This window comes from Dermacentor silvarum, chromosome 7 (genome assembly GCF_013339745.2).
Source record: "Dermacentor silvarum isolate Dsil-2018 chromosome 7, BIME_Dsil_1.4, whole genome shotgun sequence".
Lineage (NCBI taxonomy): Eukaryota > Metazoa > Arthropoda > Arachnida > Ixodida > Ixodidae > Dermacentor > Dermacentor silvarum.
In genome coordinates this window covers 118995529-119021396 of record NC_051160.1, presented here as the reverse complement: position 1 = coordinate 119021396, position 25868 = coordinate 118995529, and the positions used below count along the sequence as shown (strand labels likewise).

At 47.8% G+C, this 25868-nt stretch overlaps 1 protein-coding gene across 3 annotated transcripts in view; it reads left to right on the top strand.

Annotated features, from left to right (window-relative positions):
- Positions 1-25868, top strand: part of LOC119458388 (V-type proton ATPase subunit D) — a 73840-nt gene that overhangs the window by 19801 nt on the left and 28171 nt on the right. For 2 of the 3 annotated variants that reach the window (XM_049671153.1, XM_037720232.2), the window contains exons 5-6: positions 6388-6558; positions 20220-20298. In XM_049671153.1, coding sequence (XP_049527110.1) covers positions 6388-6558; positions 20220-20298 — 250 coding nt within the window. Of the gene's footprint in view, positions 1-6387; positions 6559-20219; positions 20299-24700; positions 25054-25868 lie in introns of those variants that run through there. The other variant, XM_037720231.2, reaches the window with a different exon arrangement.

The window sequence follows — 25868 nt, the reverse complement described above, 5'->3', positions numbered from 1 at the left end:
CTGTATAGCATAGCAGCGCTGTTGTATTCCACGTCTATTGGAATGCGCCCGTTGCGACCGGGAATCGAACTGCTGCAGAGGTGACATGACAAGAAATGGCTGGGTGTGGTGCAAGTGGCATTTTTTTATTGTGAGCAAACGAGCTGGTGAAAAGGGTCTATATCGATACGCCTCACACTACCCATGGTGAAGCTAGCATGATATACAGACCAGTCTCTCTACTTTGTGAAAAGTGGAAGATGTGTCCAGCAAATCACCGGCTTGCACTGTGAATTGGCATGGCACCAACTGGTAAACCAGTAGACTACAATGAGCCATTATAGAATACAGCCAGTACATGGAAGCCTGAGTTGGCGAATCGTTAACTACATTTTAAGCGGGTCTGTATTGGCACTGTTTTTTTCCTGACTTTTAAGGCGAAAGCCTTAAGTGGCTCGTTGCGCAATGGCCTTGCAAAAGGATGGGGCATCTAGTTGAGTGGTATAAAAAAAAAACGTGACCTTCTCCAAGCGATCGGTGGGTGGAGAGGGGAACGAGCGGTGCACGCAAACATAAAAACAGGTGTTGCGTTGCTAATGTCACGCGGCGGCGGTGGTTCTGGCGACAGTCGGCTGCAAAGCGAGAGAGACGCCAATACAGGACGCTCACCCGAGGCCTAGTGGATTGCGCGGTAGGCCTCGGGAAGTAGGCTACAGCTTCGGATGCTTGCCAAGTGAGAAATGAGGTGCGACGTGCGAAGCAGCGGGAGCAAGACCGCGACGGCTGCTTTCCACTGCTGAGAGGATGCAACGTAAAGTCGAAGAGAAACTTCGTTGATGGGAGTCTGACCCCGCTATATGCGCCACACGTGTACTTCACACTGCAGCCCGTTATGCCTTGCAAGAAGTCTGACTCCTCAAATCGTATAACTTAATGCATTACCAAATGTGCAGCAGGCTTTCGCCTTCACGTGTTACAGGAGAGTAACATGCTGCCAAACTTTTTTTATTTACTCTTTGAAGAGTGAAGAGACTTTTTGGACGTTGAGTGAAATATCATGCCAGGGGTTTGTGCCCAGATAGTGTGAGGTGCAATATTCCTAGACTTTCACTTAGACTATATAGACAGACATGAGTTATGCTCATGTCTGTCTGCCATGCTTATGGTCCAGTTGCCTACGGATGGGAATGTTGGTCCAGACAAACTCACCTGTTGAGCCCATGCATACAGCAACTGGCTTGACTTCCGATGACTACTGCAGTACAACGTGGCTTGGTGATAGCTAGCAGGCTTTTCCTTGCAAAGCTTTTTGCTCACATTGAGCACACCTGGAAACCGTGGTGCAAAATGCAATATAATCAATATTATCATGCATGCACTGTCTCGACAATGTGATACTATTGTCTGTCAGGTGGATTTGCAGTACTTGTTTGATTACTTGCGAGTTTCTTTATGACTGCACGATTTCAGCCACGTTGTCTGTTGGCACCTTTGCTGTCATAGGTGCAGAGGCAGTGATTGAGTGTTCGGGTTGGAATTTGCCCAAAGTTTGTTTGCTGTGCGAAAGGATTGAGTGTCCGGGTTGGAATTTGCCCAAAGTTTGTTTGCTGTGCGAAAGGACAGGTGGGTGAACAATTTTGTGTGGGTTTCTAGGTGATCTGTGCTGCACAACAGGACAGGGAAGGAGGCAGCTGACAGTACAGCAAACCCTCGTTGATTCGGATTACACGGGACCGAAAAAAATGTCCGAATGTCGAATTATCGAGGATATCAAGCAAACAATATACAGATGCTTACTACGTCACCACGCTGAGCAAATCCTGTTTCTATTTCGCGCAATTGCAGTGCGGAAACTTATTCTCATTTTGATACTGATCGGCTCTTGCAGCGGCGAAGGCCTCGCAACTTTTTCACAGCATGGCCGTGGCGCGCACCTTCATCTGGGGTGCGCACATCCCGATTATTTTTTCGCCAGTGAGCTGGTCGCCAAGAGATCATCCGTCCATGGTGGTGCTTTGCATCCTAGATAGCTTTGCACCGAGTCAAAACGAAACAACTGTTTGCAGCAACCACTGCAGATGAAACCGTGGGTGCTATCGACGCAATTGATGGCGACCTTGCGGTTCTGAAGGCATGGGGCCCCGACGCCTGCTGAGTAGAAACGTTTGCTGTAACAACTGCGGATGAAAGTGCGGTCGCCATCGAATGATAGCCGATGGTGACTGTGCAGTTTTGAAGTCGTGCAGCCGACACATGCACCAAGCCAGACGAAACTACTGTTTGCTGCAACACCGCCCACTATTGACGTAATCATTAAGACTTAGAGATTGACTCCAACCAAATAAGGAAATTTACTAGCCCGACGCTTCGGAACCAATTCGGCTCCTTCTTCAGGGGGTATTCTTCAGAGGTGGCGGTGTGCCGCTTTTAAAAGGTCCGTCGTAACAAAGGAGAGGAAGGGGGAGAGAGCGTAAGGTGTGGAGACACTTGGCAGGGCACCTGCTCTAGACAAAGTAGGTGGTGGGGTGGGGTGGGGGGGGGGGCTTCGGCGTCGCTGGTCGGCTGGGTTGACCGATGCTGGGCGCCCTTTAGGCGCGGGAATGCGTTGACGAGGGACAGGGGGCAGGGGGGACGAGTTGTTTTGGTGTTGCTGACCTAGAGCGGGGAGTCCTTTCTTCCCTTCGTCGCGTCTGCAAGGCCATGAACATACGAAGAAGGAAGAATGCCCTTCAAGCATTCAAATGATCCATTTTTCTAAATTAACGAGAGTTTAATTAATGAGGTTGTACTATACTTGCACTGTAGGCGCAACATCATTTTTACAGCAAAGCATGCGGCAGAAATAATAGGGTATAAAAGTGCTGAGCCTTAGATACACTGAAGCATTAAAGAAGGCTCAGGCACAGCGAAGGAAATGCACCAAATACTAGAGTGAAGCATTTGCGAAGTCTTGAGTAGATATCGGGCACTGACAGAGCAGGCCCCTAGGACCATAGGGAGAACTCCCTTATATGGCTTGATGTACGAGTTAGCTCAATCGGCGTACATCTGTGAAGGTTTCCTTATTAAAAACCGAGCACTTTAACACTTTCCTGCCTTCAGGAAAAGCAGCAGTTTATTATCAAGTTGAAGAGGAAGAAATTTTCTTTCTGAAGGTACTAGTCCCAAACAACATGTTAAAAATAATTTGAAATGATATATGTACACAAAAATTTTGTAGAAAAGAAGAAAATTTCATTGTTACTTTGCATAGAAAAACCTTACAAAAGTTTTATAATATAAACTTTCAGTGCAAAGAACATGTGCAATATTCCAGCAATATCACTGTTCTAGAAAAAAGTTCTTGAGATACAAAAAAAAATTATTGAGCTCTGAAGATGGATGACCAGCGAAGCTGTATAGATGGTAGGCAAAATGTTCGTGCCAGTAGGGAATGGTACCTGGCACGTCCTGCATTAATGCCAAATCCCTGTCCAGGGCCTCCAGCATAAACTACCGCTTTCTAATTGCTTTCGAGTGATGTTGTTTGTGGGGTCGTTCGTGCGAAATGTTACGGTCTTTTCAACCACGTTAAAGCACATTACCTTCATGGCCATGCATAGCACGTGGCACAGTTCGACGCCATAGCGATCCGTGCGCCTTATCTCGCTGCTGGCTTTGGCAACGCACTGGTGTTAGCACTAGTAATTTTCCGCGGTTGACCGAGGTATATTTGCGGAAAGGCCAACTCTTCGACGTGTTCATTGTGCAGCAACGGGATTGGCACTTGGGCCTCACCGGGGGCTATGGCCAGATAGTGTGTCTGACCCTCAAGGAAAGCATCACCGGCATCAACACCACCACCGACTGCATCATCATACACTACGGTTTGACTCACTGCATGAATCGCTCCCGCACACTGCACCGGGTCGTTTGGATCGTTCACCTGCGCAGTCTCGATTTCCTCCTTTTGGCCGCCTTCCTCTTGTCTGTCGCCGTTGTGGTCTGGGATCATGTCCAACTTTGCACGATCTACACTAATGCGGTAGTGTCCATACAAGGGCGTGTTGAGCAGAAAGGCCAACCACGCTTTCACGTCAGACTTCTTAACCAGTCCTCTCTTGTAGGTCGGCATCGACAGGAAGCAACGTTTGATGTGGACCTCAATGGTGGGGGCGGCAATCTCGCGCGGCAAACTATGCATGGCCTTCTGCACGTCGATCGGTACGTTGACCACTTGCACTTTGATGCCAAATTGTCCGCTGCTGTGCGTGAGTCGCCATATGCACATGAACGGGAGGCGTGGCGCAATCAGTCTCTCCTCAACGGTGTTAAGCTTGGCCAAGTGCGGAGGCAAGGAAGGATACACGTACCCGTTCTTAGTGCTGAAACGAGGCACGTTATCCTTTGCGAAGGTGTGCTTGCACGTACTGGCCACTCGAAACCTCGCAATGTCCTCCTCGCCGGGAAAGTACTGAGTCAACACATCCACTGCCTTGTGCCGTCACTCTTCAACCGTATCCTGTTGATTTCGGAGAGGTCCTTGTCGAACCACAGCTGATCGCAAACTGTTCAACTCCATCCGAAGTTACGGTCGAGAAAGTCTCTCTTGAATTTTTCGTAGGCACCATCAAACCCTCGCACGCCTTCGTTTCAGCCTGCGCCATCTCTTGCGCACTGCGTTGCGGGCATGTTCTTCTTCTTGAGACGGCGAGTCTCATAGCCATGCCATGGCAAAGGCGGAGCTAAAATGAGACCGTAACTCCAATCTTCTCGAACTGTATGATATTGCACGCATGCATGCGTGTGCTATACGAGGAAATACGTTCGAGCAGATGAGGAACGGAGCCAGCTGTGGAAGAAGATGACGAATGTGCAAGCAGCGGCACGAGCGAATTCGCAAGGTTGTGCCGAGGGGCGCTAATGAGCTGTGGAAGAAGACAACTACGCTCGAGCCATTGCTGATGATGATAGTTTTTGTTCGGGGATATGCCCTAGCCATATACAGCTTCGCTGTATAAATGTTAACCCTAGTGCGATGCCGAGGTCGTCTCGCGGCCATCTTCTTGCGCGAAACTCGATTCCCTGCATGAGCACCGTCAAATAATCCCGACCGAAGGATGTTAACACCCTGTAGATAAGAACTGTTGCCTTGAGAACACGCAGGATAGTTTTATGATATTTATATTGGTGCACAGCAGATTTGAAGTAATTCAGCTAAGAAAGCGAAACTTCGTTCTGAAATCTGACATACCGAAGCTGTCTTCCAGGTCAGTGCTGCTTTTTAAAGTCCAAGAACTCGTGCACAGATGCATTAGATACAGTAGAAATGCGACATCTCCGTGCATGAGCGGCGCGTGACTCTGACGCCATCTTGGAAACTGCGAATGCTCAGCTCGCCGACCACACCTGTTCTGCGAAGGCGCTTTAACAAGTCTGCGGGCGGTGGAAAAAGAAAACCGAAACTGAATGAATGTAGCTCTTAACATTAGTTATTATCAGGAGATGGCCATGAAAGCAACGGATGCTTCAGCATCAATAGAGAAACGAACCGCTGTCCCATATGTATGAGGAGTGAAGCTCGATCGTTTTTTTAGCAAGCAAGCTGAAATGAGTCCTGATGAACTTGAAGGATCTGCTACCTCAAGCAGGTTTTCTTCACGCGGTCTACAATATTTCGTGTATCGATTGCAAGTCAGTGTACATTGGTGCGACTGGAAATTTCTGCAGACATCTCAAGCAGCGCAAGAGTGCCACCAAAGACCACGTGCTGACTAACACCCTCATAGAGCATGCCCACAATACTGGTAACGAGATGAAGTGGGACAATGCGAGTGTCGTAGCCTCAAAGAATCTGACAAGGCTCAATCCTAAATCTTTAATCATTCAAGCAAGTAATGCAATGAACAGATCACCTCGTGCCCCTAATCATGTGTACTTCTGAAATTTGCTTCATGCGTTCAAAACTACTTAAAAGCTTCTGCATAGCCGGCTTTTATGTGTCATGAAGCATCATTTTGTTTTGACTATTGCCAGTGAGCTGCTTCATTCGTAACTTCATTGCTAGCAGAGATTTCATTGAATTGTCGTTCATTGTAGCGGTGTTTGACTTTAGTTGCATGTCAGCATATGTAACTGAAGAATACTGGAGGCATGCAAAGCTGTTTGCGAGGCATGCAAAACAGTCTGTCCACACTGATGCACCTTGTACAGCAACTCTTGAAGGCGGTGGGTTTCCCGAGAGGCTGGCGATATTCATTGTCTGAATGGGACGTTAACGAAGGTGTTTATGCACATGCTGATGAAGTCAAACTTTTGTGAGACAGGATCAAAATATAGGGACATTTGTGACAGTTTTGGCAGCCTGTCCACATTACTACTCAACTGCTGCAGTCTTCTCACTTCTCCACCTGTGCCTTTTTCATTTAGCCAACGAGCTGGCCGGCCTGGCCCGCGGTGGCCAGAAGCTGGGAAAGCTGAAGAAGAACTACTATGAGGCAGTCAAGCTGCTCGTGGAGCTGGCTTCCCTGCAGACCTCCTTCATCACCCTGGACAGTGTCATCAAGATCACCAATCGGCGTGTCAATGCTATTGAGTACGGTGAGTACTGTGTGGAGAGGTGCGGTCAGCTGATACCTGGCATGCATCTGTAAGTTTAGGCATTTGACACGCGTACTGTATTAAAGGGGATCCAGACATTGCGCGGGCAACTTCTAATCTTAATTTACGTTTCCGAGGCACAATAGTTTGTAAAAGTTAATAGATAATAATGTTGTTATACTCAATTTCAGACAGTGGACAGATTCCAGGCATGCCAGAGCCAAAGTGTTTACTATGAGTGACTGTATTATGGATACAGTGAAATCTCGATGATACGAATCTCAAGGGGTCACAAAAAATATTCGTACTAGCCGAAATTCGTATCATCGAAACACAATTAAAACTAGCTAAATTAAAGAGTCGGAGGTGAACTCACTCAGGCACGCGCACGTAAACAGCATTTACAGTATAGATCACTTATAACGTAACCATTTATAGTGCAGAACTGGCTACAACGCGGCCTTTTCCGACTCCCGTTTACGCTCCCATAGAACTCCATGTATACGCATACTGCTTACAGTGGAGCCGCGTGAGACGAAATACCGGTTATAATGCGGCTTCCGCTGGAAAATCTAGCTGACAAGGGCGGTAGCGAGCACGCTTCTCAACGAGGTGCGCCAACCGACGGGAGAGGAGATCAACGAAGGCGATGCGGAGGAGGAGCATGAGACGAGCATGAGTCCAAGGGCGATGAAATCGTCACAGCGCGCCGTATGTGCGAGTGAAAGCGCGCCTTCCGCGCGGGGGACGCGCGCCTTCACGCACGCAGAACGAACGCACAGGGGAGAGCAAACGCGACTTCCGTCACGGCCGGGCGCGCCAGTCGAGCCTGGCCCTGCTATTGTCGCGCGAAAGGCCGGGGGGAAAGGGAGATAGGGGAGGGGGGGGCGACGCTGTGCTGCGGGGCACAAATGCGTATCTTGCAACCGGGCGCAAGGGTAACTGGCGACGCAATCTCCCACCGAAAGGAGCAAAGCGGGAAGGCAGCGCAGGAGGGAGGGAAGGAGGGAGGGGGGGGCGGCTTCTACTCTGCCAACAAATGCGTTCTTGTACTTTGCGCCTGTGCCGGCTGTCGGGGTTGTCGCGCGCACCGTATCTCGAAAGCCATCTCGACACGGCTCTGACCTTTGTATGCACTGTGCTTATGCCCCTCAGTTTCCGTTGAAGCGATAGACTGCACGAACCTTCGCTCGCTGCGGTGGCCGCGCGCAAAAGCAAGAAAAGCGCCACCGCGTCAAACTCTTTGCGCCCAGTCGCGGTCTCCGCACCAAAAGAGAAAGGGAGAAAGCCCATGACTGCACGCTGTTCTCTTTCGCGGCCGTCGGTGGGGCGACGTTTATTCGTATCCACTGACGCGGGTCGAAAATCGATTCGTAACAACCGTTCTCTAGCACGTTGCAAAGTAATGAGGCTCAGCCGGGACCACAGAAAAATTCGTATCATCCGGAAATTCGTATTAGCCGTGATCGTATCATCGAGATTCCACTGTATATAGTTGCTAGCCTAGTTGTAGGCATTAAAAAGTAGTAAAACTGTCTTGACATATGGCTAGATCGAATAGACCTTGAAAGAGAGGAGCACCCTTGCCAGTAAATTTTACTGTGATGGTGTTTCTTTGTTTTCTTGTTTGACGAGTTATAAACTCAGTGCAAGTTATAAACTCAGTATAAATTCTCACTGCTGTGACCACATTTGATGGGGTGCAAAACACAAAAATGCACTTGCATCGAGATAGCTGTGCCTGTGGAAAGAGCCTCAGGAGGTCACAATTATTCCAGAGCCCTCCACTAACCTCTTAGGGACCTTGACGACCTCAGCTCACCATGAGTAATCGTCACTTTTTTTTTGGCTTACGACAAGATCACTTCTACATGGGTATTTTGCCACTTTTAAATGGCTTTTGATAAACCCAGGCCGTCAAAAGGCGTTTTTTCATTTACAACATAGATGGCAGTAGACGTTTTGATTTCAGTGCTTTTATTGAATACCATTTTTCACGCTGGATAGCAGCAGGTGCTCCTTGTGTGCTGAGGTTGCCCTGTTTGCGTAAGATTTCCTCATGCTTTCAAACAAACATGGCATCATCCATGTGGCATTTTAGTTTCATGTTTCATTCACCCGTTGTTGCTTAGTGGCCATGGTGTTGGGCTGCTGAGCATGAGGTCGCGAGATCAAATCTTGGCCACGGTGGCTGCATTTCAATGGGGGTAAAATAGGAAGACATCCACGTACTTAGATTTAGGTTCACATTAAAGAACCCCAGGTGGGAGTCCCCATTACGGCGTGCCTCATAATCAGATCGGGGTTTTGGCGCGTAAAACCCCATAATTTAATTTTTTTATGTTTCATTCTTCCAAGTAAAGAAAACAGTGACGGCACTTTAGACTGCAGCATGTTTGAAGATGAAGGAAGTATGGATAAGATGGTCGCCGGGTCTCGTGAATTCTTTGCTATTCAATGTCTCCAGAGTTATTTTTGCGTTTCAAACGTGTTTTGAAGCACTTCACATCATTAAAAAAATGAGCGATTTTGGCACCATTATTTCTTTTAAATGAGTCCTAAGGGGCTAAGGCAGCTCATGTAATGTAGCTCTTAGATATTAACACCTTTCCAATTATTTAATGCAATCGGTGGAAAAGACCTACCATTAACAATGGCAGACAAAAAGTGGCACAATGGTTAGAAAGGTCTGAGTGTCTTGCATCTTGATGGAAAGTTACCATCAGACCAGATATATACAGTAGAACCTCGTTCATACATTTTCAAAACATAAGCGAAAAATAAACGTACGATCTGGGAAAACGTACAATCCGAATCCAGTAAAAATTGAAGCTGACAAGCTCATATTGAGGTGCAAAGGCAGAAAACATTTATTTCTTGCAAAACGTAGTTACAGTTGAATCTCGTTAATTCGAACTGATGCTGTGGTCCCGTCAAAGTTATGTGTTTTCCAATGGGCGCGAACGCTCGGTAAATTGAGCGCGAAATCATTTGGGACGGTTAATTCGAACATAACCGCGCACCGACAATGCTCTCAGCAGCACGCCAAATCGGATGGAGGTCCCTCCAACTGGCAATGACTCCGACACCGCCATAAAGCAAAAGCTTTATGCCGCGCGGAGAAATAAAAAAGAAAGAAAAAAAATACCGTGGCGAAAATTTCCTCTCTCAAATGGTAAGGTCGCCGTTTCAGCGTCATGCCGGAACACGCGTGTACGCGCCGACGTCTCAGCCAACACAGCGGCTGCGGCGCAGAGGGAAGCAACGCGGATGCCCATTCCGGCCAACGAAACTGGCCAACGCTCGCTTCAGTGGCAGAAAACGAAACTTAGGGGAGCGGTTTAAGCTGGCGCCGGGCCGGCGGGCACGCACGGAGAGTCGAAGGTCAGGGAGCTACGAGGGAGTTGAGAGGGAGGGCGAGGGGAGCCACCGAAGCGACGGGGTTGCCGAGGCCAAATGCGCTTCCCTGCCGCCCTCCTCCCTCACCATCGACGTGGTCTCCACGCGCGCACGTCGCCGTGCCGGCGCGGCCCGCTCCCTGAAGTTTCGTTCACTGCCGTTATCGGGATGCGAGAGAGAGAGAGATTGTGGTTGTGAAGAGGAAGAGGCACTATCGGGATGCGAGCGGCGTGGGCAGTTCTGTGACCCTTGCTCGCTATGTGCTTGCGCGCCGCGATATTTCACGACTCGCACCATTTGTATGTAGCTCTATGGTGCACAAATATGTCAAAATTAAGTCCTTCTTTTAATTCGAACAAATTTTCGGGCCCCTTCGAGTTTGAATTATCAAGATTCGGCTGTATTTTCTGCTGGTGTGTCACACCCTTGGACAGGAACAATTGCTTTTGCGCACATTGCAGACCCTTGTCCGCATTTTCGTTGTCTTTCATGTGAAAGAAAGAAGCTTTGTAAAGCTTCCAGGCTAGCAAGGGCTTCGGTGAAGGTAGCCGGTGGGCGCAAGCCTTCGTTCTCGCCGCCGTCTTCAGGTGCCTCGTCCGCCTCCAATCTCTGCAAATCTAGTGCCCGCGCCGCGCGCGCGACATCCACCTGTTTTTGCCGCTTATAGTTCGCGTTGAAGCGAGGGGCAAAGTAGCGCAAAGGTCAATTCGCTCGCTGCTGCTGCTGCGCTTCGTCACTTCGGGCGAACGAGCAATGCAGAGAAGTCGCGGAGGGGGGGGGGGGAGGGTTCGAGCACTGCAGAGAAGCCGCGCGACGACTGTCTGCCACTTAGCGCTTCACAAGCACATGAGAGCGGCCTTTTTGCACACCTGAATGATAATTTTTCGCTGCCGAACGTATCATCCGACCGCAGTTTGCCACAGTGCTGAACGTTGCTGCCGAATAATCGTATTTTACTTGAACGTATTAACCGGAACGTAATAACACATTCCTCTATGGGGTTATGTTTATTTTTCGCGATTGCGAATGTTGGAGCCGGGAAATCGTATTAAGCGGGAACGTATTAGCGAGGTTCTACTGTACCAGGCTTCGCTATGTAAGAGTTCTTTCTGTGATGAATATTGTTAAACCAATGTTTGCTTGCCTAGGCTGCACTACATCTGGACCATGAGTAATTTACTGTTTGATGACAGATTTCTTGAGAATGAAGATTAATCACATTCAAAGTGTTGCTCTCAATGCTCGGAAACAGAATGAGACCAATTGTCACATGAAGAGATGCTTCTAAAATACCCAAGAGGAGAAATGAACACTCACATATGGCACTAGCTAGAAGAGTTATTTGAAAATAAAATACAGTAGTACGCATTAACCTAACAGTTGTGTGAGCTGGTTATTTACAAGAACATATAAGTAAACAGTCTGACAAGAACGAAGTGGAGTTCGTCGGATAGCATTCTGCAACATTCATCGGCAAGCCCAAAGACTGATGAAGAAATTTATGTATGTCAGCTGTTGTGAGTCGGTTCGTTTCGGTGAGCAGGCTTAATGGAAAGTGTCAGAGATGCCTACGAGGCACTCAAACATGTATATGAACACAAATACAGCTAATGTCTTATGAATGCAGCTTATACAGTGAAGTGCCGCTACTACAACGAAATTCACAGGACACGCGAAAAATTTCGTTGTGGCAGAACTTTGTTGACTCGAAATTGGTATATATATGCTTACGCCAAATGGCAAAGCCGTGAACAAAACCAAAACCGTCGTCCGGGAATCTTCGCGATGGCATGGGGGCAAAGGTTGAGACGTATCGAAGGCGGTCAATAGAGTCAACTTCACTAGAGAATGCATTTTGTGCCGCTGTTGCAACATTTTTCGTACGTTGTGGTCGACGCCTAAACCAACGCGCGTGCCCGGCCGATCACAAAACACTACGGATGGGCGAATAGTGAACTTGAGGTTCGAAGCGAATAGTGATTTAGTCGAATAATTTCTAATCGAATAGTTCGAATAGTATATATCGCACATTACAGTAAAACCTAGTTAATTCGAATTTCACGGGACCGAAAAAAAAAGTGTCCCAATTAACCGAATGCCGAATTATCAGGGTATCCAGAAAACAATAAGCAAATGCTTACTACGTCAGCACGATTTTATCGTGCTGACAGTAGTAAGCAAATCCTTTTGCAAATAGCAAATAGCAAATCCTTTTGCTATTTTGCACAAAAGCAGTGCCGAAGCTGCAATTCTCGTCATCTCGTGACTGATTGGCTCTCGCAGTGGCGATCGAGGGCTCGCGACTTCCTTCGCAGCACGGCCGTGGCGCGCGCCATATTTGCGACACGTTTTGCACTACCGCGTGCACATCCCGATTATTTTTTCGCCAGTAATCTGACCGCCAACAGATGGCACGTCCATCGTGATGTAGCCGGTGCTCTTAATCCTCGACAGCTTTGCTCCGAGTCAAACCGAAACAACTGTTTGTCGCAACCGCGGCCGCTATCGACGCGATTATAAACGGTGACTTTGCGACGCTAGCGGCAAAAACTCGCACGTCATCGGGGGTATTGCGGGGGTATTGCGGCGGGGGTATCGGGGGTATTGCGGCGTGCCGTGCGAAATGGGTACGAGACTCATTTCTGCGGCAAATGCCGCGTGCCGCAAGATGAATGACCAATCAAGAACGTCGAGGCTGACGTCACGGAGCCATGGCAACCAGACCGCCGCCGCTCCACGCCGGCTTTTCAATCGACGATCGTCGTCTCGTGGTTTCGTGGAGAATCGGATTTGTGGACGCTGTCTGATCATGCCCCTTTCCGCTCACCGTGATTGCACGTTCCGAGAGCGCGCGAGATCTTATCGCGCTGCTGCGCAGGGAGACGCGCTTGCCACGGTGGCCTCGCAGCAAATCTCACCGCGCGGCAGCGCGATAAGATCTCGCGGCAGCGCGGTACGCGGCCGACGCACGCACCGAGTCGGAACGAAACTACCCTTCACTGCAACAACTGCAGACAAAATCACGGTCGCTATATATGCGATCCTTGATGGCCACTACGCAGCTTTGTAGGCATGCGGCCGATGTGCGTATTGAGTCAAAACGAAACTACTTTTGCCGCAACCTCTCGGAAGAATCTGCGGCAGCTGTCGACGCGATCTTTGATGGCGACTATGAAATCCCTCGGCCAACGCATTGTTATGCGCGGCGGTAAACGCAATAAAAGCACAAATAGGCACGAAGCGTTCCGTCGTTGCTGTCATTATAGTGTACTAGAATAATGTCATTATTCTAGTACACTATAGCTGTCATTTCCGCTGATGACTATGGCGGTGCGGACTCCGCCGCTTCGTTTTGGTTGTACGCTGAAAAAACCGTTTCTGCTCTTTTACGTCGCACATTTCCGGCTCTTAAATGCAAAAACGTATAGCCTTTGAGATTTATGGTTGATGTATGGCAGCCATGACGTGAAGCATGGCCTCCGAGATGTGTACCGACCGTCCGTGGCTTTTGGCTGCCTATTTGGGAGCGCCGAATAATTCGAAAATATCGAATACCTGAATTCGAATCGAAGCGAATAACGAATATAGCATTATTCGATCGAATATTCGACAATACCGAATATTTGCCCATCCCTACGAAACACTCATTTTGTTGCACATGCACTGTCGCAACGAAACAGTTTGAATTATCACAATTTCATTGCATATTTATACTGAAGTCGGCAAGCTTGGCAAGCTTGCGCTTACCAGAAGTTTTATTTCCAGCAGTCGGTGACCGCCTGGATTTCTTACTCTTCATGGCAAGCAAAGACGTTACATGAGTCTCGCAGTCTGTTTAAAGAGTCATCGCAATTTTATTGCCGCGGGCTCTGATAACTTTTAAGATGAGGTCAAAGGGATCCATTACTTTGAAAGCAGTCGCCGAAGTCGGTGTGTCTAGTGGGTTGTCATTTTTCCCAGACGACGAGACGTTGGCATCATGTTGACGACAGCGGCTGTGGCGCGGCCGTCGTATCGTGAAAGCAATCTGCGATGTGGGCAAAGTGCAACTAGTGCTGGTAGAGTCGTGTGCACTGTGCTTTCGACGTTTAGTTTCTTGTCGCAGCGAGATATGGCATGGAGGTCACTTCGCTCGCTGCTATTGCCGCGCCTTCTCATTCCAGCATGTTGACACCAAGTTTCCGCATGTCATCGAGCGAGATGTGTTCATGTTCACCTGTGCGCACGTGACACCGTGCTTGGTAATTTAGTTAGTAAGCAAATGCTTACAAGGTTATACGACTGACAACTACTATCCTTAGTTCATATAGCTGTCTACTAATCATGCTGTCACAATCGATGCTTAGCCTTTCGGGCGAAACTGCGAAATTTTTTCCTTCCGCTTTTGGCCTCGGCGATCATATGTGCCTTCTTCTCTAGAGAGAGAAATTGACGCTTCTTCGTTGGCATAGCCATTTCGACTGGACACACACCACAGTAAACGGCAGCGATTGTGGTGATCCCGTGTAGTCTCACATAGGCGCATGATAACCAAGCGTGGCTATGGATTGCAGTGGCGTAAATAGGTACTTTGAATTTGATTTCTTTCGCGAAAACCTCGTTCAAGCGGACATACGATCGTCACAGCTTTGGAAGGGCCTTCTAATTTGACTACACAGCAGTTCCAATTTCAATTCATTCTCAGTTTCGTTCTCGAAATGTTCATTGAAGCGGAAATACCAAATAAAACGCCTTCGTTATGAAGATACTTTTTTTTGTATTACTTTCTATGGGCAGTTGACGGGGAATCGGAAAATCTTCGTTGTGGCAGAAATTTCGTTGTAGGGGCATTTGACTGTAGTATTCAAATACAGAGGATCCAAGGTAACGTTGTACAGGGCCCTGGGGCATACGAGGATTAGGGCAATGCGTCTCTACAAATCATTAAGCATTCATTACCAAAGCACAATGCACTTACGTCTCAGAGGTGGTGTCCCACGGAGCTGACGTGGCTGCGTCACATGAGGCACTCTTTGGCGATGGACAGGAACATCTTGCAAGCTCTGGTGTCCGCTGAGTGAGGGGGGCGGAAGATGTGTTGCTTTGAAGTCCCCTCATTTGTTGACATTTGATTTAATTCCTTCCAACACGCCCACACCAGCAAAGCCATGTAGGCATACGGGTTGTTGGACTACCTTAGCAGTATGTTGGAGCAGGCGTGACACGACCCTGGACAATACTGATCTCAGAATTTGGCTCCAGATGGCACTTCATAATGTAGACAGCAGCTTCAGGAGAAAAGCCATCTGTTGGGAAAAGCTCCGGACACTACGTGGAGGACCTGCGAGCTCGGGATGCGGGCTTTAGTCTTTGCATCCCAGCCGCCTTGGCATCTTCGAGCACTGACCCTTCTAAACTGTTCCTAGTTCCTTTATCTTTCTTCTCCACGGGGACCCGTAGTGCCGCTTTTACTATTGTCGTGCAACAACAGCTTGCAACAATGCCCACCACTTGTCTATAGCCACCGGCCATTCCCACATACCATATGTGCGCCCTGCTTGCATCACAGGCTCGTAACAATGGCAACTGTACCTATACAAGGCGAAGCAGCCAAGAGGCTTGCCCAGCCAATGAACTCGCATTCAATTTTTGCTTATGTCTTGTTGGTGATATTGTCTTCGCGTGTCTGGATGGCGCCTAGTGTGTGCATATTGTGCAAGCTAGCACACCTGCTACTTACATCTGTTTGAGTCACACAGTCGTGGGCCAAGTTTTAGTGGGTTAAGAGCAAGCTTCAGCTCGTGGCCGTGTAATATGTGTAAAACGCAGAAATGCTTTTATGTGATGGCCACTGAACTGATCTGAATGAAATCTGCTGCACTCGAGAGACAAATTTAAATTCTATGACTCTAAGAAGCAGGATTTTGATTTAGGGCCTGAAATCTTTTTACGAGAATTGTCAGAAATTAGTGCATTTAAACGAAAATGGAAGCACAAAGTTTACAATTCTAACTCAGCAGCAAGTATATACAGTGTAGACCGCTTATAACGTAAGTCACCGGAGTCGCGAATATCTGCACCATAAGTGGTACCGCACTATAACCAAAACAACGATTTTCAAGCCCTGCACATATGCAAAACATCTAGACCAAGCATGTAGACACGCTTTGTACTATCGCGATGTAGCTGGTGCTCTTCAAGCTCGACAGCTTTGCACCGAGTCAAAACGAAACAACTGTTTGCTGCAACCGCTGCGGAAAAAACCGTGACCGCTATCGACGCAATTATGAACGACGACTTTGCGGGGCTGAAGGCACGCGCCCAACGCACGCACCGAGTCGTCCAGTTGCTGCAACAACTGGCCGTCGAAACCGCGCTCGCTATCTATGCGATCATCGATGGCGACTATGCAGTTTTTAGGCACGCGGCCGAGGCGCGTACCCAGTAAACGAAACTACTGTTCGCCGCAACCGCTGCGGAGGAAACTGCGGCCGCTATCGACGCGATCGTGGATGACGACTACGTAGGTACGAAAGCCCGCGGCCAACCCGGTGTTATGCGCGGCGGCAAACGCAAGAATACAGACTTTAAAGACACAAATAGGCTCGAAGCATTCCGGCGTTGCTGTCATCCACGTATGATTTCAACTGATGGCTGTGGCGATGCGGACTCCGCCGCTTCGTTTCAGTTGGACGCTAGCGCCGTTCTTGCTCTTTTGTGTCGCACATTTGTGGCGCTCCTCTCTCACAGAGCTCCGAAAGTAGTCCGAATTAACCGATGTGCGGCCAAATAAGTCCGAATTAACGAGAGTTCGATTGCATTGAATCATGCATATGCCGGCCGGCAGCACGCACCTTGTTGAGAAGCGTGCTGGCCGCCGCCATTGTCGGCGAGATTTTCCCGCGGAAGCCGCATTATAACTGGTATTTCGTCTCACGCGGCTGCACTGTAAGCGGTATGCGTATACATGGAGTGCTATGGGAAAATTAACCGCAGTCTGAAAAGACCGTACTATATCCGGTCCTGCACTATAAGCGGTTACGTTATAAGTGGTCTATACTGTATATCGTATTTCTGTAAACTGCCTCTGTTCTGGCATCTAAAGCCGCCAATTTTGATATTGAATGGACAGCTTGCGTGAAATCGTTGCATTGTTTACGATGGGTATTGCAAACGTCCTACTCCCAAATTAGGGGTGTACTTCACAGCTGTGTTACAATGAAGTAGAATATATGGGCAGTGTTCCTACCGACGAGTGCCACGCCTTATCGCAGGTGTTGCTCAAAGTGATGCTCATAGCGGCACGATTGTTCTCACCAACTATTGAATGCATGTAGTAAACTGTAGCTCTATCCTCGGCTGGTCTGGAGTCTGGTCTGATGCCACATGCTCATCCCCAACCAGTCGTGCACGCGGCACGCTTTGCCACAGGAACCTTCAGTACTTATCGTTTACAGTGCTGCCACTGCTGGCGACACAAAACGCGGCAGGTGAAGAGTCGTGGTCGCGTCACTCAAAAGAAAGGTTTTAGTACTCTAGCTGTGCATGGTACGTCAATTTTTTCCGCTTCAAGTGTATTAATTAGGTGCAGTTTACACAATTGCGATATTATTTTTTGCTTGGTTACAGAGTGGAAAACTTAGTACTTCAATTTTTTTAAAGGTGGACGAATTTACGAAAAAGGGCTTTTGGTATCTTCAAATATTTGAAACTAGCCAAACATCTTGCAACAACTGATTGTGAAAGCCCTGTTGATATTCTCCATCTGCTAAACGAACTATTGCAAATGATTGGAAAACAACAACAGAAGATTCATTCTGCCATGCAGCCATTGCTGCAAGAGCTACCCATTCAAAGAACTAAATCAGAAAAAGAATTTATGAAGAAAAAGTTACGCTGATATCACACATTACAGGAATCGATACTACACCAAGCATTTTGCTGGTAGTTGGCCATCGTAACATTGTTTATAATTGTAAAAGGTGTTATCAGATGGCACAACTCATCCATTATTCTGTCATTGCTGTCGCATGTTAGCATGTGCGACCGTAGTGGCAACATCACAGCATGTCAATGATGGCTTGACCATAGTAGTATGATGATGTCACGGTGACCAGTTTATTGTCATCAAAGAACTCGAAGAAAGCTTCGCTTTAAAACAGCTACTGATCTTAATGATGGCAGACATTCCGAGAAACAGTAGGTAGGTGACCGGGCATGTCTTCACCAAGCAAATGGTTTTAAGCTTTTCATGGTGTAGTATAATCGACAGTTTTAGTTTAGCTTGGTTACCGGAATAGCGGGCTTAACGGAATAGCGGGATCGAAGTGCGCATGCGCAGAACGCTAACCGATCCATATCGTTTACCGTGCGCACGCTATTTCTCAGAGTTAACGTTACCGTGTTAGCGTGGTGTACGTAGTGTACGTAAAACATGGCGGCGGTCCCGGTCGCCCGCTCCGAACTGAATTTGGCGTTGTTTTTGTAGAATTCACTTCGTTCGTAGCAAATGACTGCGTAAACAACTTTTGCTTAGTCTCATGCCGCTTCGCCGAGAGAGTGTTATGGCTAATCTTGAGGAATTTTCGAGATCACTTCTCGTTTCGAACGCGCCTAAGCCTAACGAGAGAAATTTTTTCTGAGATGCGAGCGCCATCTGTCGCTAAAGTCGGGAGATAGGCGCGACGACGGCATATGGCCTCTGAGATGGGAGGATTTCGGAGGCTATGGTAGACAGCTTGTACTGCTTATCTGTTTCGTTGCAGATCGACGGACATGTGAAGTAAAAATACAACACGCTCCTGCCTTCCATTGCGCTGCCTATCGCACTTTCCGGACGCACACACACATAGAATTAGGTGCTCTGTGTGTGCGAAATTCAAAGCGTAATGGAATAGCGTCCCGCACGTAAACTACGCTATCACGCTATACTAAAACTCTCTTTCTGCAAAGTTCATTTGCGGAACGGTAACGCTATTTCCCGTAACCCCGCTATTACGCTAACGCTAAACTAAAACTGTCTAATGATCTGCTTTTAGTGGAGGAGAGGATGGTTAATGAAGGTTCTAAGACAATAGCTGTTAAACCTTTTTTCGTTATATTTCATCATTTACCAACACGGCCACGAACTGAAGCTTGCTCTTAACCCACCAAAACTTGGCCCACGACTGTGTGACTTAAACAGATGTAAGTAGCAGGTGTGCTAGCTTGCACAATATGCACACACTAGGCGCCATCCAGACACATGAAGACAATATCACCAACAAGACGTAAGCATTATGTTTATTTTTTCGTTAATATTTTACACCCAGACAATTTCATCCAGCTGAGCTTAGCGGAGAGTGGTGGGGTTCATTCAGGCCATTTCAGGCTCTACAGGGTAACTGCTGTAAGTTGTTTAGATCCTCTGTGGCAGATGCACGAAAATGGCTTCCTAAAGTCTCGCCTGCATGGTCATTGTCTCAAAGGATCAGGCTGTGGTAGTTTGATTTCTTGACTCATGGAATCTTTAATTTAGTTTTGAGGTCCCAAAGCAAGAGAAGTCATGAGTATCGCCATAGTCAAGGACTCTGAAATAATTTTGACCACCTCTGGTTCATTAGCATACGACCAAAGCACAATACACCTGCGTTCATGCATTAAGCCCCCATTGGGATGCAGCTGCTGTGGCCAGTAATGGTATTTGCTGCATCACCCTTAGCAGCGGAATACTATGAAGAACCAGCGCTGGCCAAAAAGCACCACAGCAGTTTGAGTGTGAAACTAAAATATGCCAATGCTGTTTGGTTGAAGGCCACGAAAATAATGACATATTGAGCAACAACAGATGCACACCTATCAACGCTTACTGACACCGGGCGCATCCAACCCAGTTCTGTACATGCTCATTCACGTTTTGAGGAGAGTGTGCCTTCCTGCATGCTAGCACTGGAATGCCCACTCAGGTCAGAAGCTGGACAGATGTGCTTCAAGATGAGTGGCGAATTTGCATATGCAGAATTGCTGCACGTTCTACTGAGAACCGTTACCTTTGCCCGCTAGGCTGTATGTTGTGCTGCTGTTGGCACGCAGTTTCAGCGGTAGTTTCTCATAGCTAAGCCGATAATTCCCAGGCAATGACTATGACCTGAAAAGGTTTATGACTATACTTGATGAATGTGCCTCCGCTTGTTTCGTAAGGTAGTTTTCAGTGTTGTGCATGATGCGGAAGCTTGATTTCATTCGGTGTGTCACGCAGCAAGGCAGGTTTTGTCTTTTCATTTTCTCTTTCATTCCTGTTGCAGTGATCATTCCCCGCATCGACCGCACGCTCCAGTACATCACATCTGAGCTCGACGAGAGGGAGAGAGAGGAGTTCTTTAGGTGCGTTGCGCTTCTTTGTCGTAAGCAGCATCAGAAGCTACCTCACCTATTTCTAATATTTATTTCAAGTGGGCATCATCTGCAACCAGCTGGTGAAAGATGAGCAGACTGAATGAAAAATGGGAATATTTTTAGGTGTACCTATTTGCGTGTTGTTTCTGCATGTTATAGTGCCAGAATGGAATCGGCTGATGCAAGGCAGCTGGTAATTGGAGATCGCTGAGAGAACTTTAATTCTGCAGTGCACATAAAATAGTCCTAATTATTTGATTTAATATAACACAATGGGCAGACTTTACAGCATGTATTTATATACATATGAATTTATAATGTTTAGTACCAATACATAAGGCAGCCACATGTGTGGGCTATGGCACTGATCGTGACAACAGATTGCCAGGCACATTACGTTCTGCTGGATTCGGCCATCGGGCCTAACATCCTTAATGAGTGCTCTTACTGTAGGTGTTCCGCTTTACATCATCGGCCCTTTTTTCGTCTCATTTTCCCGTGTTGAGCTTCGAAGGTTCAAACCAGGGCTTTCTGCCACCAAGGAGTTGGCTCTTCTGCAAAACTGGAGCAAGAAATTTCTCACTGTAATCGGACCATGGTTCCGCATATAATGGGAGGTAAATTTAAACATTGGTAGTTCTGAAAAAAAGAAAACCAAGCAAAAAAAACCATTATAATTGTTCAAGTGTAAGTCTAGCAAGTGTAAGTCTAGGCACGTGAAAGGTATGTGATGAAGGAGCATGGCTTTGTGGGGACAGTAAATCTGTTAAAATTTAAGCACCAGAAAGTATATGATGAAAAGGAGGCCACACGACATGAGCACTGACGAACAACTGAACGTTCATTTTGCAACTTTCTGCGACAACTGCTCATTTTGCATTAATGCCATGGCTGGTCAACTTGTGCCCTTCCACTGTAAAATTTGTGCACACAATCTGGTGCGCAGCCTGTGCTTGTTTTTTAAATTACTTTATTTAACCCATTCTTCCAAATAAACATTCAATTGTTAGTCAACGCTCGTGTAGTGTGGTCTTCCTTCTGTCATTGTTTGACTTTTTGCCCTGAAATTTCAATGTGAATAGATGGATGGATGGATGGATGGATGTAAAACTTTAATTAAAGTTCTGAGGTACGTAGCTCAGCGCGCAGCGGGCCGCTGTACCAACTCATTCATGGTACCTTTTTTTTAAGTAAACCTGTCTTGGGGATATGGTGTTGTGTGACAATGTCGACACAGCACGTTACCATTGCGATTGGCATCCTGTCTGTGCACTTGAGAAGTATGCAACAGGGAAGTCATTTTAGTAGAAGACAAGCCTATTGAGGAACCTCCTCCATTAAATGTGCTTTCGCTCAGTTTTAGCCAATTTCTGGGCACTGAAAGCAGGTACAGTCCACGCCCGTTACAACAGATCCGCAGATATGTGTTGATATGCTGTTCCTGCAGTGTTTGGGACATTGCAGGATTGAACAGAGTTCTTTGTAAAAACCTTTATCCAAATGTAATGTTTCACCAACTAACAAATACCGCACAGCTTCACATACATGTATACATTAGGTAGGCTGGCAGGAGATGCAGTGACAACAATGTCATTGATGAACTGTACTGTTTTCCAGTGTAGATATTAGCACTCACTGGCAACAGAATTCTTATAAGTCCCTGTGTTTTATGGCATAAATGGTGTGATTGTACGACAAATGGAAAAGATAGAAGTCTGCATATGCAGGGGGTCCCTGTGTGGCAACATATCCCTGCAGCGGTACTACAGGTACAGAACATGCGAATATGTCGCTAGCGCCTATGATCATGCTTACTGGCATGATGAATAGCAGCTCTCGAACTTATCAGTGAAAATTGTAATTCTTTCCCTCGCATATAGCAGCCGCATTACCTGATTGAGTACTGCAAGCTGTTGTCTGCGTAATTCAGCTGATGATGATGATAGCGCAGATCAATAGGGGCCATCTCTCAAATACTGGATAAACTGAGGGGTGTGATGGTTGCGTCACTTCATTTACCAAGAGATGCACTCAGCAATGTATGTGTAAATGTGGCTGAATTGGGAAGTTTGGTTATCAGAGCAACGGTGACTGCCTCTTCCTTTGGCCTCCAAGCTCGTGGGAGTAAGTTGTGAGCTCTGCACTTCTTTGCAATGGCCTGCCTGAACACAAGTTCATGCTTCTCTCGGACTTAGAATCTCTGACTAGGACTTGGTGGCGCATAAGGGCAACATTACCAGGCTCGATGGACCATGTATGAAACTGTCGCGTGTGTTAAGTCAACAAATACGTATCCGTTGCAGTAGTGTGAGCACTTCCGTTTGCGCAATCTCATGCGGCAAAGTCAGAAATTGTCATACACACAGTGTCTGCCAAGAACGAAAATGTTCTCTATAAATGTTACACCCGTGTAATGAATGCGCTACCTTAATTTCACATTGCACCAATTTTTCTATGAAAAGGCGTGTTTGTTTGGTTATTACTGGCAGTGCATTGGGCTTAGTGATGCTCTTACTTTTGAAGACTACTTTTAAAGCAAAACTGTCGCCTAAATATTAATCAAGTTCCACTGTAGCTTAATTGGCACAGTTCATTTGGAATACAGTCGAATCTCGATAATTCGAACTCAAGGGGCCCGAAATTTTGGTCGAATTAAAAGAAGTTCGAATTAAAGGAAGGACGTATTTTTGAAGTATTCGAGCACCATAGCACGATGCATGAACGGTGGGATCTTGAAATATCGCAGCGCGCAAGCGCATAAAGAGCGCAACTGTCCACGCCGGCCAACGCTCGGTTCCCGATAACAGCAGGTAATGAAACTTCAGGGAGCAGGAAGGCGCCGCGACGGGGCGACTGGTGGGCGCGTGCGGAGACCGTGGAATGCGAGGGAAGAGGGCGGCAGGGAAGCGGATTTGGCCTCAGCAACTCCGCCGCTTCGGTGGCTCCCCGTGCCCTCTCTCCGAACTCCCTCGCAGCTCCCTCACCTTCGAGCTCCCTCACCTTCTCCGCGCGCGTCCGCCGCCGTGCCGGCGCTGCCCCGGCGCCAGCATAGCCCGCTCCCTGAAGTTTCGTTTTCTGCCTTTATCAGGAAGCGAGCGTTTGGTGGACTGGGCCCTCCGCCGCTGCATTAATGGGCTCGATATACTCCGACGTAACGTCGACGCACGCACACGCTGGGCATAGCGATGCTACACTAGCAAAACGTGAGCACTCTATCGATGCGAGGCGCGAGCAGCGTCTGTTGGGGCGGCCCAGGCGGTACAGTGGCTGTACCGGCGGCAGCCGGCGCAAAAAAGCAGCGTGCCGACACCCAGACTGCACCGTGTCCTCTCTGCGCGGTGCTCTGCTCATTACTGAGCATGCGCTGCTTTGGCTGCAGCCGCTGCATCGGGCCGCGTCGCGTTAGCAGGCGGATTTGCGCCTGGCGTGGCATCGCCGACGTGACGCAACGGAACGAATGCCGGCACGCGCGCACGTTGTTAACGTCAGAGTATAACAGGGCCTTAAGGGGTCTCTCCAAAGCTTTTGCTCTATGGCGGTGTGGGAGCAATGCCAGTCGGAGGCGCTGCCGCATTATTTGGCGCGCTGCTGAGAGCATTGTCGGTCCGCGGTATGTTCGAATTAACCGTCGCAAATGCTTTCGCATTCGAATTACCGAGCGTTTTCGCCCATTGAAATACACATAACTTTGACTCCCGGGACCACAGCGTGTTCGAAATAACGAGATTCGACTGTACTTTCAAGTTTAAAAATTGGTAATGTGACTGTCAAGTTAAAGGGGGTAAAACCAGCACATAAAATCACGATGACAGAAACGAGAAAGCACACCAGAGGGTATTGAGGTCCCTTGTGGAGGGCATATCTTGGCTGCAAGTCACTGGATAGCATAAATATCAGGACCTCAAAATGAGTTTCCAAAATTGGGGTTTACAGTGGAAGTCTTCTTGGCACACTTGAGACTGCATTTGGTCTTTTTTCTTCCATGATCATGATAGGAGTTGCTTAAAACATGAATGACCATGCTATAGTGCTTGTAGATTCACTCCAAACTCTGAATTTACGTTAGTATTACTTGTGGTCTCGAGGACTGGTCACTTCATCTCAAATGGTTGATTGTTCAGTGGCCTGAGGCGGCAGTGTGGTTTTGGCACCTCTTTAGATACTTATTTCAGTATTTAAGTTGTTTTGGCAGCTTTGGTCAGCTTCATCGGAGCAAATGTGGTGGCTTCATTTTTCATGCTTCTTGTCGTTGGGCTCTGATGTGACAGACTGTGACAGTTGTCACAGCGGGAGTCGCAGCACGTGCACGAGTGTCCATGCTGTGACGAAAGCTGACTTTGCCGTTTTTGTTTTATGTGCTTCCTGCGGTGCGCTGCGATGGGGTCGGCAGGCTGAAGAAAATCCAGGAAAAGAAGAAGAAGATCAAGGCACAGAAGGAGGCCGACCTGGCCAAGCACAATGCCGAAGTGGGATTGCTTGCCGAGGCATTTGAACACGCACCGAACATCCTCGAGGATGCACACGATGAGGACATCCTGTTCACTTAATGATGTTTGCCCGTTCACTGTACACATTGTTGTTAAGGGGCTGTGATCCATTCTCCCCACTGTCCTCTGCCGTGTGGTGTGTCCGAATGTATCCAAGTAGTTAAACACGTAATATATGTTGTTGTTTGACCTTCACGTTCGAAGCATGTCCTGCTACAAAAGAAACCTGCTGGACAATAAACACTCTCTGTGGTAAGATCCTGTCTGCAAGCACGCAGGGGAAAACAATCCCAACTTTGGACTGTACAAGCTTCGATCTGGCTGTGGTAGTTGGCGTACCACACCATTGCCAGAATGATTACAAGCAGTCTTGTGAGGCGTTGTGGATTGGTGGTTTTCAGACATTCACCCATTCGGACATCCACCCTCAGGTACTGGTACCACTATCTGTCCCATTTCATACTTTATACCATCCTGTTGCTATGCTTTTGAGCTTTCTTCCTTTGCAATGTTCCCAATTGAACTGCTCAAGCCTAGCAATACCTTCAATTTTTCTTTGGGCTTCCTTGCATTCTCCCTATTTCCCATGCTCATGCTTTGCATTCAGCTGCACCTATCCCATTCTATCCCTCTCTTATGGGCTTCCTTCCTTCCAGCCTCACCTTTGCATCGCACTTAGCTGCTCTGCGTATCCACTGTCTGCTTGCTAGAGGTTTGTTTCGTTTCTAATGCACTCTACCTCCTGGGGCTCACATTCTGGGGCTATAGTTTTTGCATCCCTTCTTTTAGCAAGGGCTTTCTTCCTTCCACTGCAACGTCCCTACTGGAGCAACGTACGGGCCAAATGTTTTGGCTCGGACCGTGCCTATGTCTCCCGTCCTGGGCCCGTGCCAGCATGACCAAGCCCAGCTTAGGTCCTGCAACTGAATGGACGGGCCCGGGTGCACCGGAGAAACTCGTGCATGCCTTATCTCTTTGACTGCCACTCCCGAAATAACTGGGGCTACCCTCCCTTGTGCATCCCCTGCCAATTCCCATTATATACTTTGATGTTTTCAGCACCTCTCAAAT